Source organism: Epinephelus lanceolatus, chromosome 5 (assembly GCF_041903045.1).
Source record: "Epinephelus lanceolatus isolate andai-2023 chromosome 5, ASM4190304v1, whole genome shotgun sequence".
Taxonomy (NCBI): Eukaryota; Metazoa; Chordata; class Actinopteri; order Perciformes; family Serranidae; genus Epinephelus; species Epinephelus lanceolatus.
Window position 1 is genome coordinate 32576409 of NC_135738.1, and position 12757 is coordinate 32589165.

Here is a 12757-nt window from a genome sequence, read left to right on the forward strand (position 1 = left end):
TAAGGTTAGGGTAATAATATCAGGGTAAGCCAGTCAGAGTCAGAGTAAGGCAGCATAGGGCGGGACATGCTTTCGCCATCTTCGAAAAAACTTGCAGCTCAGGATGCCATTACTCCACTGTAACTGTGCATAGTAAATAGTTGTTTGCTGCTTTATTAATGCTCTGATGTTGTATAGAGCTTCGTTAATAGATGCTATAAACTCACATTTATTGGCAGAGATAGAGTGACCCATAGAGTCACAATAAACTCATTTATGGGAACTCCACCATGTTGAAATACACTGTAATTTTACTTTAATTATATATATGTACTGTATAATATCAGCTCCCCTGATGGGGGATAGTTTAATACCTATGTTGCTACAGCTGAAACCAGAGATACATTAACTTTATTGTTAAAATGGGGCGTTGGTGGCTTAGTGGTAGAGCAGGCGCCCCACGTACAAGGCTGTTGCCGCAGCGGCCTGGGTTCGACTACAGCTTGTGGCCCTTTGCTGCATGTCATTACCCCTCTTTCTCTCCCCCCTTCACGCTTAACTGTCCTATCTATAAAGGCAAAAATGCCCCAAAAATATCTTAAAAAAAACAAAACAAAACTTTATTGTTAATATAATAATGCAGTATTTATTACATTAACAGGAAAAAATGCAAGGATTGAGGAGACATATTATATTAATAAGAAATCTCAATAACAGGACTGTTACATTATTAACCACCACGACTCATATTAGGCTATTGTTTATTGTTTATTATCTTATGTTATTGGAAAATAATGGTCAGTCCTGTAGTTATACATCATGAACAGCTCTGCTATTCCAGTCTGTGCGCAGAGGGAGCAATAACATCATAATTTAAACTTGTGCTGTACTTGGCAGAGGAATGAAATGTCACCGAAGCTGTAATGTAGATCTTTTATAATGTGTTCGGGATTAATTGCAGACGTATTTCCTTGCCTCATTTGTCAAACAGAAACCCGGTGGATTAATGTTTCCTGACCGTGCCTCCCTGTACGTGGTGGCCATAGAGGACAGGCAGTACAAAGACTTCAAAATACACTGTAAGTTCAGTGTGTGGGGCTGGGTATGTGTGTATCACCTGAACCTGGACTGTGGGATGGCACTTACTTGCACTGCTCTCAGTGTACTCTGCACAGCTCTTGGCAGGCTACAACCAGGATTATGTCTTTACATTGTAAATGAACCATGTTGTACTCACACAACTGTGGGCGCACTCATACGCAGCCTATCCAGCTCTGCAAATGATTTTGAACTTTTCCTCAGGCATAACACTGGGGGAGATAATTGATATTATAAGTCAACAAGGCTCTCCATCGCTGTATCTTCCCACTCTGAACCTGCCAGGAGGACTGTGGGCGATGTTTTGCTGCTGGACCCAAAGCATTAGAGTCAGTGTTAAGCCAGTGCACAACCTAGATGACAACAGGCACAGAAAAAGAACAATAGCCAACAGGCCACCTACTCACACTCCCCCATACATCTGGGAAATTATACAACCACACTGCACCATGGGAAAGTCATAATCACATTGGCTCGCTGCATCACAATGCTTTCCAATGATGTCAGGATACTTTAGTTTCTGAGTGTGTGTGAAGTTTACACAAATTGACGAGTGCACATATTGACCACAAACTTCTTTCTCTCCGGGCCAAATATGACCTTTAGGCTGAATTCTAAGTGGCCCGCTGAAGCACTCCAGTATTCTAAGAGCATCCTGTGGTCATTAGTGTTTCTCTGGGCTTCACACTGCCTTAGTTAAGTGGGCAGCAAAAAATGCAAATACAGTACACTGCAATTCCCCTGGGGTTTGTGACCTGTTGATTATCACCCGCTCTCCTAAGCTCTCAAGTAGCTCTCTCCTTTTGGGTCATGATAGAGATGTTTGCTCACACTCTATCTTAAGGAGCTTAATGAATAATGTATGGAATGGTTTAGCTAAAGCTGCAGGGATATTCAATGCAAGAGTGGAGGCTGCGTTCAAGGAGGCCCGTGTTTACAAATTATCCCCGAACAGAATGTGACTTTCGTCCGTCAAAATGAAAATTGTTCCAAACTGACAGGAGGTCTAACTCCAGGGTCATACATCACAGTATTCTGGGAAGCTCTGTGACTAAGACCCAGACTGGTGTTGTTTTACAGCTGCAGCCCGACTGTTTGAATCCCCTGCAGCTTTCCCCACCCTCGAAAATTGAGTAAACTGAATCAAAAGAAGAGAACTACAGTATATCATGTGTTTGCAGTTTATAAAGAGTAACTGAAAACATGCTGGCGGAGTAACTCAGTGATGCTGTGTCTACCAGGGTGGGAGAACGTATATGGCTTCGATATGACCTGTATCCGAAATGTGGCCATGAAGGAGCCACTGGTGGACGTAGTGGACCCCAAACAGGTGGTGACCAACTCCTGCCTTATCAAGGTGAGTAAAATACTGACAGTGTTTTGGTTAATGGTAGATCAGTTCACCACAAAGCCTGACTAAATGTCAGCTGTAGACCCAGTGCAGGTCAGATGATAATTTACATTGGTGTATACAGTTTTCTTGGGATGGCATGGCAGCATGTTAGTCGGTCGATTAGTCTGTCTACCGAAATATTTCTTAACTGAATGGATTGGCATGTAATTTGGTACAGATATAGATGAATGAATGCCTGTGACTTTGGTGATTTGCTGACTTCCCTCTTGCGCCACCATGAGATTAACATTGGTGGTTTTGAGTGAAATTTCTCAACAACTTCATCATGTATTGTCATTAAATTTGGTGCATACATTCATGTCTCCCTCAGGATAAAAACTTGACTAACCTCACTTTGCAATCCCCTTACTTTGAATCTAGCTGCCTGTTTTGATCCAGATTTCAGTTTGTCCAACACAGAGTGCCCCAAGGACAACATTTTTCTGTAGGCCACTGCGGAAGTTAGCATTGCAGTGATTCCCTTGTCCAAAAGTCAATGGGACTTTTCCACTGGATGTTGGATTATTGCCAAAAAATGACTATACTTCTACATGTTGTTCAGCAAGATAATCCTCACAGATTAACACCACTTTAAAGATTACTGAAGCCTTAATGCAATCTCCAGGGGTAAAATGCTAACATCAGGGTATAAACAAACTACACTAAGAAGCTAACGTCTCCACTATAACAAGACTTTGTTTTTTTTTAAAGATATTTTTCTGGGCGTTTTAGCCTTTAATTGACAGGACAGTCTAGCGTGAAAGGGGGAGAGAGAGAGGGAGTGACATGCAGCAAAGGGCCACGGGCAAGACTCGAACCCCGGCCGCTGCAGCAACAGCCTTGTGCGTGGGGCACCTGCTCTACCACTAAGCCACCGATGACCCTATCAAGACTTTTAAACCGGTGTAGCATGATGTTGTTCTGTAGTCTCATGTAGCCGCATGCCAGCAACCACCTGGGGGGTATTTACTGTGTATTTTACATCATATAACAAAATGTCTCTTAAGCTTGTGTTAACCACTGACCATATTGCAGGCGTCTAACCAAAAATCCATTAAAAAAAACCTGCTGACTTTGAGACAAGGGAACCATGAGAGGTAAAATGTTCCCTCATTTGTCGTTATCATTTCAGGAGCCATTCCTCGAGCATTCTATTTAAGTTCATTAAGAAATACCTGCAAAAAATAATGACATTTCCATCAGCCTCAGTTGTACTTTGTGTTCAGTGCTAATTAGCAAATGTTAGCATGCTAGGACACCAAACTAAAATGGCTGTCATGGTAATGATTACCCTGCTTAGCATCAGCATGTTAGCATTGTCACTGTGAGCATGTTACCACAGTGACATTAGCAGTTAGCTCTACTGTTGTAATGTAACTAAGTAATATTACTTTGATTATTTGGAGTATCTGTACTGTACTTGAGTTTTTATATTTTTGTCAACTTTTATTTTTACACCATTGCACTTCCTCAATAAAATGTATAATTTTACTCCAACACATTTTCCCTGAGCAGTAGTTACTTACTACAAAATAGAGAAGAAAGGGAGGAAGAAAGGTAGAAGAAAGGGACAGATGCATAAGTAAAAGAATGGGAGCGAAGGAAAAACTGGATTTTTTTTCATTAAGTTGTGAAAAAACTTGTTTTTCTGCAAGTGTAATGTATACTGCGTTTTTAAAGTATAAATATACTTTGTAGTTCTCAAAATTCTAAAAGCTTGCTTTTTTATTATCAGCAATTACTTGTATTTTTACATTCAGTACTTATATTTGATATCATATCAAGTTACTTTCAAACTTTCCATTTTTCCTGAGCACTTTAAAGCCACAGTGGGTAAATTAAAAAAAAAACTTTTGTCATATTTGCTGAAAATGTCACTATATCCTGACAGTGGTACATCAGACAAATACTTGGTGAAAAAAATCCTCTGGCAGAAGCAGTGATTGATCCTGGGATACAGACTTCTGGATCTGATTGGTTATTTCATTCAGGCACGGAAGATTCTTGCAAAAGTTACTTGGAGCACTAGGAGGAGCCAGAGGGACATGATTTTTGCACAAACTATCAGTCTCATGTACTATTGTCTGGATATAGTAATAATTTCAGCAAACATAATAAGTTATTTTTTTCATAGAAGTCAGGCCATCTACTGTAGCTTTAAGGACTTTCTAGCCATGGTGGACTGAAAGGTGCAATCCGCTAATGAGTAACAAGGTCCACTTACTGGCTTTTCTGGAGCTCTCAGCCATATCCCCACCTTTTTTGAGCTAACGTGTACATCGAAGTTATTGTGTTCTTTTTTTTGTTATTTTTGACTGTACAGCACTTTGGTCAACTGTTGTTTTTAGATGTACTTTGTAAATAAAGTGGATTGGATGTAAGTGCTCAGAAAAATGGAAATCTGAACATGCACATCACCATGACAACAGGGAAAATTCCATCTAGTGATAAAGAGCATATGATATAATCAAAAGCCCAAGAGCAGCTACTAAATGGAGCTTGTGGTGACATTGTTTTCTCAACATTTAAATCCCTGATTATTACCAAAGTATGTACCGTACAACACACAGTTACCACTGTTTTCTAATGCTCGTTCATTTGTCAGCTGAAAAGAAACGTGTCAGAATTAAACAAATCGACCATACAGTCTGTGATAAGGAGTGATTAAACTGTACAATGTGAACACATTAGCAGAGAATGCTAATTAAGGTGGCGATTATAAACTATAATGCATAATTACAGTGGTGGAACACACACATACATTAGCCATAACTACTCATTGACATTGATTGATTAGTAAACATATTGTGTGACATGCTGTTGCTGGTATGAGTACGACCTTGATGTGTAGCTGTTGCCCTGTCTGTGCCTCTCACTGTGTGGATTAGACTGATCAGACTGCTGTGCCATGCATGTCAATAGCAGCCTGTCTAGTCTTCCTGATTGTGCTCCTTGTCGTTGTGACCTTCTTATCACTGGCATTGATTGGACGGCTCTGCCCTGTCTCACCTCTGTCCCGCTGGAAAATTGTTGTGCGATCATACCTTGACTTCAACGTTGCTTTCTTCAGGTTGCTGATTGTCAAGCACCCAGTTTTTTTTTTTTTATGTCCTTTGCCATCAGACAGCATTTCATTTTAAATTCAGTGAGATATTACATAAAGCCCAGCAAAGACATCAGTCATGAGAGTTTAATAAAAATCTCTATGAAGCTGATGGAAATGCTGCTTGTCTCTGGATCTAAAAAAAAAGCCTTACAACAATGATACCCTACTGACACACTTTACTGTCTTTAAATGGATTACTGACTGACCTCATTAAGGTTGTATAGCCAAGGAGTAGTACACACAGGACCTCATGTTATTAAACTGCTGCACGAAGCTTTGGTAGCAATACTCAGTGAGGATCAGTGCAGAGTATAATCTCGCAGAAAATAATTAATTTACCTTCACAACCTGCATGATATTGCTCTTAACATTTTTATTTTGCCTTTAGAGTAATTGCAAGGCTGAAAAATATTGCTGTCTTAAACTTTGAAATGTGACTTTGAGAAGTTTATAATGCATGACCAGAGCAAATATGTGGTAAATGTGTTTACGGGAGTGATTATTTTCAAAAGACAGCAGGGGGGATCTGACATTAAACCTGCATTGTTTTTATTGCCAGCAAACATACGGCTCATTCATCCTCAGTAAATATGGCATCTGGCACCAAAGCCAGCAAGCTAGCAGTGAATATCTAATATTGTCAATGGTACATGAAACAAGATTATCACACCTCTGCCTACATGTTTACCCTGCAGGGTACTGAGGGGTTTCAGGTGAGCTGCACTCCCCTCTGTTACTCAGTGATCAAAGCTAACATGATACGTCGGCGCAGTGGTGTTCAGCCGACAGTAAACCAGGATCTGGAATAACATGTTGTTCTCTGAAACATGGCCCAGTGGGACGATGGGTTATCAGATACCCTGTTAAACTGAATGGAACCAGGGGACATTTACAGATTTGGGGTTGCTAGCAGCATGCATGAACACCTGGAGCCTCACAATAGTTAGAGCTCCCAGATGATCCCAGGCATATTACCCTTGTTCCGCCTACACGAGAGTTACTGGCCTCATTCTAGATGGTTATTAGGATCTCGGCACAGTGGAGTCTAATGGTGATTCTATATGTCTGCAGATATAAGCTGTGTTGTATTTCCTGATTTTGTTTTTACTACAGCACAAAAACAAGGGTCTGGTTGAGGTCAGAATAAAACTACAGTACAATGTAAAGGAGTGGTTCGGCAGTTGGAAAATATGTTGTAGGCTGTCCGCTCTTTAGCCAAGAGTTGAATGAGAAGAACAATACTGTTCTTGTGTCTGAACTCTAAAAATCAAGTCAGTCCCAGTGGGGTTTGGGTTTAGAGTTTGGAAAAACAGCTAGCTTGGCTCTGTCCAAGGAATAAACATTGCACTACCAGCATATCTAAAGCTAACTATTTAAAATGTTATGTCTAGTCAGTGATACATTGCATTGACCTGTTGTGTAATTCTCTATGTATACTGTATTTGTCAAGGGTGGAAACAGGTCATTGTTCTGCAAGTCACAAGTAAGCCTAAAGCCTTTGCACCAAACTTCCAAGTCAAATCCCAGGTCAAGACAGGCAAGTCCCAAGACAAGTCTCAAGTCCTAAACTTTGAATTTTGAGTCCTAAACAAGTCATAATGCTCTCTTCACCAAACGTGATGGGATTTTAACAACAGTACAATAATTCATTAATTTTACAAAAAAAAACAGGAATTCTTTTAAAACTTTGTATGTATTTGTTAAAACAAGCTTGTTACAAATTCACTTAGCTATTAAGCTAATGTTAGCTAAGCATTAGCTCACTGACTACTGTAAAACTTCAATTAATAGAACAGGGCTATTATTTGGTTGAAACACTTAAATTAACCAGCGTATATTAGGGACAGGCGTCTATGTGGGACAGGCCTTTAATTCCTTTCACACAAAACTGGATTCATTTTTATGAAAAACCCTTTTGATAGCTGGACCCTTACAGACAAAGGGCATATGAATATCTCACCAGGTAATTTAGGAATGAACACATAGTGTGACCTTAGGCCACTTTTGTCCCTCTTGTTTACCAGGCTGGTAAATCTGAATAAATTACTTATTTGGTGCTCATGTTTCAGTAAAATGAGCTTAACAGCTGAACTGTGAAGAATCTAACCATGCTGTGTAACACCTCCATATCGACAAAAGGTTGAGGCATTTATATTTGTATGTGCAATCTAAGCAGCTAACGTTAGCTCAAGTGGGTAGCCAACAACCTGGTTTTATACATCCAAAGGACCTGGCGTCTCATAAAGACAGGCGTTTATTTGTCAAAATGTGTAGCCACACCTGGCTAGTAAAAGGGACCAGGCGTTTAATCAGGACTAGGCTTTTAAATGAAGTTTTTTTGGTATGTTAATATTAGCCTTGACCTACCTTTCTTTGTGCAACTTAAAATGTTGAGGTTTTTTTTCACCATATAGTTTTGTACACAAACAAAATGATTTTTTTTCCAGCTGGTGCTCAGTAACATAATGTTAGTCCCTAATGGTTCTTTCCTGCTGCTTGATTAGATGCTGTGGTATTTGTTCAAACAAAGTGGATCTGGGGATTTATGTGTTGATGTGAATGAAAAGTATTAAAGTTAGTTGCTTCAGGAAATGAAGGGAAACAAATTGATTGGTGACACACTTTTTAAATAACATGCTTTTTAATCTTTGGACCTGGGGGAAGGTATCAAGTATTTTCATGTCAAAAGGTTCAAGTCAAAGTAAAGTTACGAGTCACTGGTGTTAAAGTCCATGTCAAGTAGCAAGCTTTGATTTTTTTTCAAGACGAGTCATCAAATTTGAGACTCAAGTCTGACTCGAGCTCAAGTCATGTGGATCGAGAACATTCCTGGCATTTGTCCATATGAACTGAAATGAAGTAGTTTGTCCAATCTACATCAATTTGTTTCACTACTTTAGTTTTTGCACAGTTTTTAAGCTGGCTAGCTGTTTCCCTCATTTTCAGTATTTGTGCTAAGCTAACCAGCTGCTAGCAGCAGTGGCTTCATATTTAACAGGTATAAGAGTGGGATCTTCTCACCTAAATCTTAGAAAACAAATACACATACTTCCCAAAATGTCTAAATATTTCTTAAAAAGAATAAGATGGGACTGGGGAGAGCTTGATGTGGCTAATGACTTGTTGTGTCAGGGTTTTGTATATGTGCTCCAGATATTTGAGAAGAGTCTGTCTCTTTACTCCTGCAGGAGGTGGACATCTACACAGTGAAGGCTGAGGATCTCTCATTTACCTCAGCGTTCTGCCTGCAGATCCAGAGGAACGACTACATCCATGCACTGGTCACCTACTTCAACATCGAGTTCACCAAGTGTCATAAGAAGACTGGTTTCTCCACTGGTAAGATGCCTTTCTCTTAGTATACATAGACGGATCTTGGTGTATGTGTGCATTATATTACAGTGACTATAATGATAATCTTAAAATTTTAAAAAGAATCTTTTTCTTCTTACCAGCCCTCACAGCAATAAAACAGCTCTACTCAGAGGTCAGGTTCAGTATCTCCCTCAAGGCTACTGACAGCACAGCAGAGTGCTGAAGCTGTGGGTGCTTTTGGTTCCTCATTAATGTGCTGTCTTGCCTTGATGGCTTTAGTGAGCCCCATAGAGATGAAATTTGCAATGTAAAAGAAGCAAGCCCTCCTGATTCGCAGCAAGGGAACAAGGGAAAGTTACGGCCTCATGACTAATAACAAATTGATCTCAGTTTGAATGCGTGGCAGCACACACCGCCAAACAAGTGAACAAAAAGTGTACAACAGAATATTGTGTGGTGATGTGTTAATTAGTTAGGTTAAAATGTGTACCTTCAACCAGAGCCGGGCTAGCTGTTTCCCTCTGTCATAAGTTTTTATGCTAAGCTAAGCTAAGCTAGCCATTTCCTGGTTGTAGCAGACAGCAGATATGAGAGGGTAATCATAACATGTGGGACAAAGTCAATGTTTTGCTAGTCAAAAGTAAGCATCAAGTCTTTGCACTCAAGTCCCAAGTCGAGACTGACAACTAACAAGTCAAGTCCCAAGTCCTAAACTTTGAGTTTCAAGTCCTACAATGTGCTTTTCACCACATTGTTTTACCAACAGGGTAAGAATAAAGTACATTTACAAAATTACTGAATGCTTTAAAAAATGTATTTACTTGTTAAAACAAGTTTGTTAAAACAAGTTAAACTAAACTTTATCATAAAACAAGTAATGCACTGACATTGCACTTTCATAACATATAGCACCATCAACTAGACTACAGCAACAAAATAAATGTTGTATTCATATTTTCATATTTTTTATTCCTGTCTTGTTGTATTTAACTCATCTCATATTGAAGAATGTCTAACTTTCTCTGTCCAGAATGACTCGGGGGGAAGGTATCAAGTATTTTCAGGTCAAAAGGCTCAAGTCCAAGTGAAGTAATGAGTCCCTGGTGTTCACATACAAGTCAAGTAGCAAGTCTTTTTCTGATTTTGTCAAGTTGAGTCTAAAGACATCAAATTTGTGACTGTGTGTGATTTGTGATGATCTTATCCTTTTCTTGGCATAAAAGCAAATTAATTTATTTTGACTACAACATGTCCAGTTGAATATTCCCAAACGTCAACTTTCCGTTTACATTAACTTAATGTATGTTTCTTGACAGGTTTCCTTGCCAGAGGTCACCAAGAGTGTCTGACATAAGGTTGGAGGGAGTATAGTTCATGCTGGTAGCAAGCACTTAATACACTACTGCAAGGGAGGAAAAAAATAGAGAGCAGGGGAGGATATTGCTGGACCCGTTTCATACAAACAGGAAGCGAATGTCTCTGCATTGTGCAGACAGAAAACATCCTCAAGCAAACATTTTATGTGGAACCCAATACTCCCAGGAGCCTGAAATCAAGAGCATCAGTTGGACAGCTTCACGAGGAGCTAGCAGTATTAATGTAGCTGAAGTCAAATGGGAGTAACAGGCTCAAAACATCCCAGGTTACACAGTGGCCCTCCACTCATTCATAAAAGACCATTTGTTTCTCATGTGGTCTGTGCTGAGACTTTAAAGGCATCCATCACAATAGTAAATGTCATTGTCAGTTTACATTAGAGCAGTTTGGATCAGGCTGATTGACATGATCCAAACAGTGCTGGGCTGGGGTGAGCTGGGGATGTTGTGTCAAAGTCTGTGTGTGACTGACCTCTAGTGGTGGTGGTAAATATCATACATTGAAATGATGCCTATTATTGTGAGCATTAGATCTGTCGGCCTTCTGGCACTGATTATCTTTTTTTTAGTTCAATTTTGGCATCACCGGGACCTTGTATAATTTTCAGGAGGACATATATACTTTCCTAACCTTAGCTTTCGCCGCCCTACTCACTTCCTGTCTATTGATTTTCTGCAAGATTGTCTGTCAAGCAAGTTTTCCAATGTCAGACCAGAAGACTTCTCGCCTGCCAGAACTTTAAGATACAGATCTAAACTTGCACATAGCGAGCCAGCGTGTGCAATTGATTCCCCATACGACAGCCGCATCACACCCACCCACACACACACTCTCAGCCAAGGAGAAAAAAGCAAGCACAGGTCAAAGATTAGAATTCATGCTGGTCAGAAGAAATGCCATCTCATCTACTGCATTAGCATAAGAAACGCAGCTAGCTTGTCAGTGTCTTTATTGAACTCTGCCCGAAAATGTGAGCGGGGCCTGTGCAGTGGCCATGCTGATTGACAAGCCCTTTCATCTCTGGACACACAAAGAGCTCGTCTTTAAAGGCAGAGGTACCACGCTGCCCCGGGACAGCTGGCAGAAATTCGATTTAAGAGCTACTGACCTTTTGAGTTCCAGCCAAGCGATCGGTGATGGTCAGAGCACCAAGGTATACTCACACCTATTTTTGGGCTTGGGTGTCAGATATTACCTGTCTATTTCCATACACACTCACAAACACATACACACAGACAAGGGCACATCAGGTGGCGCAATATATACAAAGCGATGAAAGCACATCGACTCCAGCAACAGTGGAGAGGTCAAGAACGCAGTCATGCATTTCCTGCCTTTTACTTCGGCGCTGTCATTTTGAACTCAGGTTGAGCTACCTGCTCTTTATGCATCATTGCTCCACAACTGGACACTGACAGTACCCAGCTCTTTCTCTGTGCTCTTTGTGTTTGTTCCCTCCCTGACATTCACATCAGACGGATAGAAGACTGTATTTCTATGTCTGTTAGCCCCATGATGGACAAACAACCTGTCCATGGTGTCTCTCTGCTTCCTGTCCAGTGTCTGCTGGCATATAGACATTAGATCCTTGGTGATACTGAAGAAGGTTAACTGGGTGGAGGAATGAATGAAGGGGGTGACATATTGACTGCTGCCTTGCATCTGAGATGTTTGGTGTGTTGCCAAAGTTTTAAACTTTGTTGGTGAAACTTTCTTGTCAGGCAGCCTGTATAACAGGCTAAACTGTAACTAATGGCTTTCGTAATGGCTCATGAATCATTTACAAATGCTTTATGTATCATTTATAAGTAAATAAATAATAAGCACAACTTTGGGTTGCCAGATTTTGGAAAAACAAACATGAATCTATGATTTTAGGCTCAGTCATTAATTAAGGATTTGTTGTATTTGAAGTTCTAAATCTTAATCATTTGTAGTAACTTGATTTTGGTCGGGCCTTTCTTCAAGAGATCAGTCAGTGTGAGCTAAACACCAGCCAAAGGGTTTTTCTCCCAACAAGTCAATACTTCTTATTAATAGCTTATAATTGATCTATAAAGCACCAATACATTATGCATTAACCATTACTAAAGTAAAAAAGCTGTTTTGTTCTAAGATTAAAATGGCTGATGTGCACTTTGATGTGTGTGTTTCTGTGTATGTGTGTGTGTCTCAGCACCAGACGCTCAATACACCCACTGGAAGCAGACAGTGTTTTACCTGGAGGACTACTTGACTGTGCGCAGAGGAGAGGAGATCGTCGGCAGTATTGCTATGAAGCCCAATGAGAAGAACATTGTGAGTATTGTCCAGTCTAATGTGTGAGTGGTCTGTGGAGTTATTACACCGATGTTAATGATATCTGCCTTTAGGGAAGTAGTGTGTGGGATTTAGTGGCATCTAGTGGTGAGATTGCAGATTGCAACCAACTAACCAAGTGATTCACGAAATTCTTATATTCTCCAACTGTAAAAATGTGTAGCCTGTGC

At 40.2% G+C, this 12757-nt stretch overlaps 1 protein-coding gene across 1 annotated transcript in view; it reads left to right on the forward strand.

The window, feature by feature from the left end:
• The window catches only part of LOC117254170 (protein arginine N-methyltransferase 8), a 39468-nt gene that overhangs the window by 22741 nt on the left and 3970 nt on the right, over nucleotides 1-12757 (forward strand). Inside the window, exons 6-9 of the mRNA XM_033622229.2 lie at nucleotides 971-1058; nucleotides 2319-2434; nucleotides 8765-8915; nucleotides 12445-12566. Coding sequence (XP_033478120.1) covers nucleotides 971-1058; nucleotides 2319-2434; nucleotides 8765-8915; nucleotides 12445-12566 — 477 coding nt within the window. The remainder of the gene's footprint in view (nucleotides 1-970; nucleotides 1059-2318; nucleotides 2435-8764; nucleotides 8916-12444; nucleotides 12567-12757) is intronic.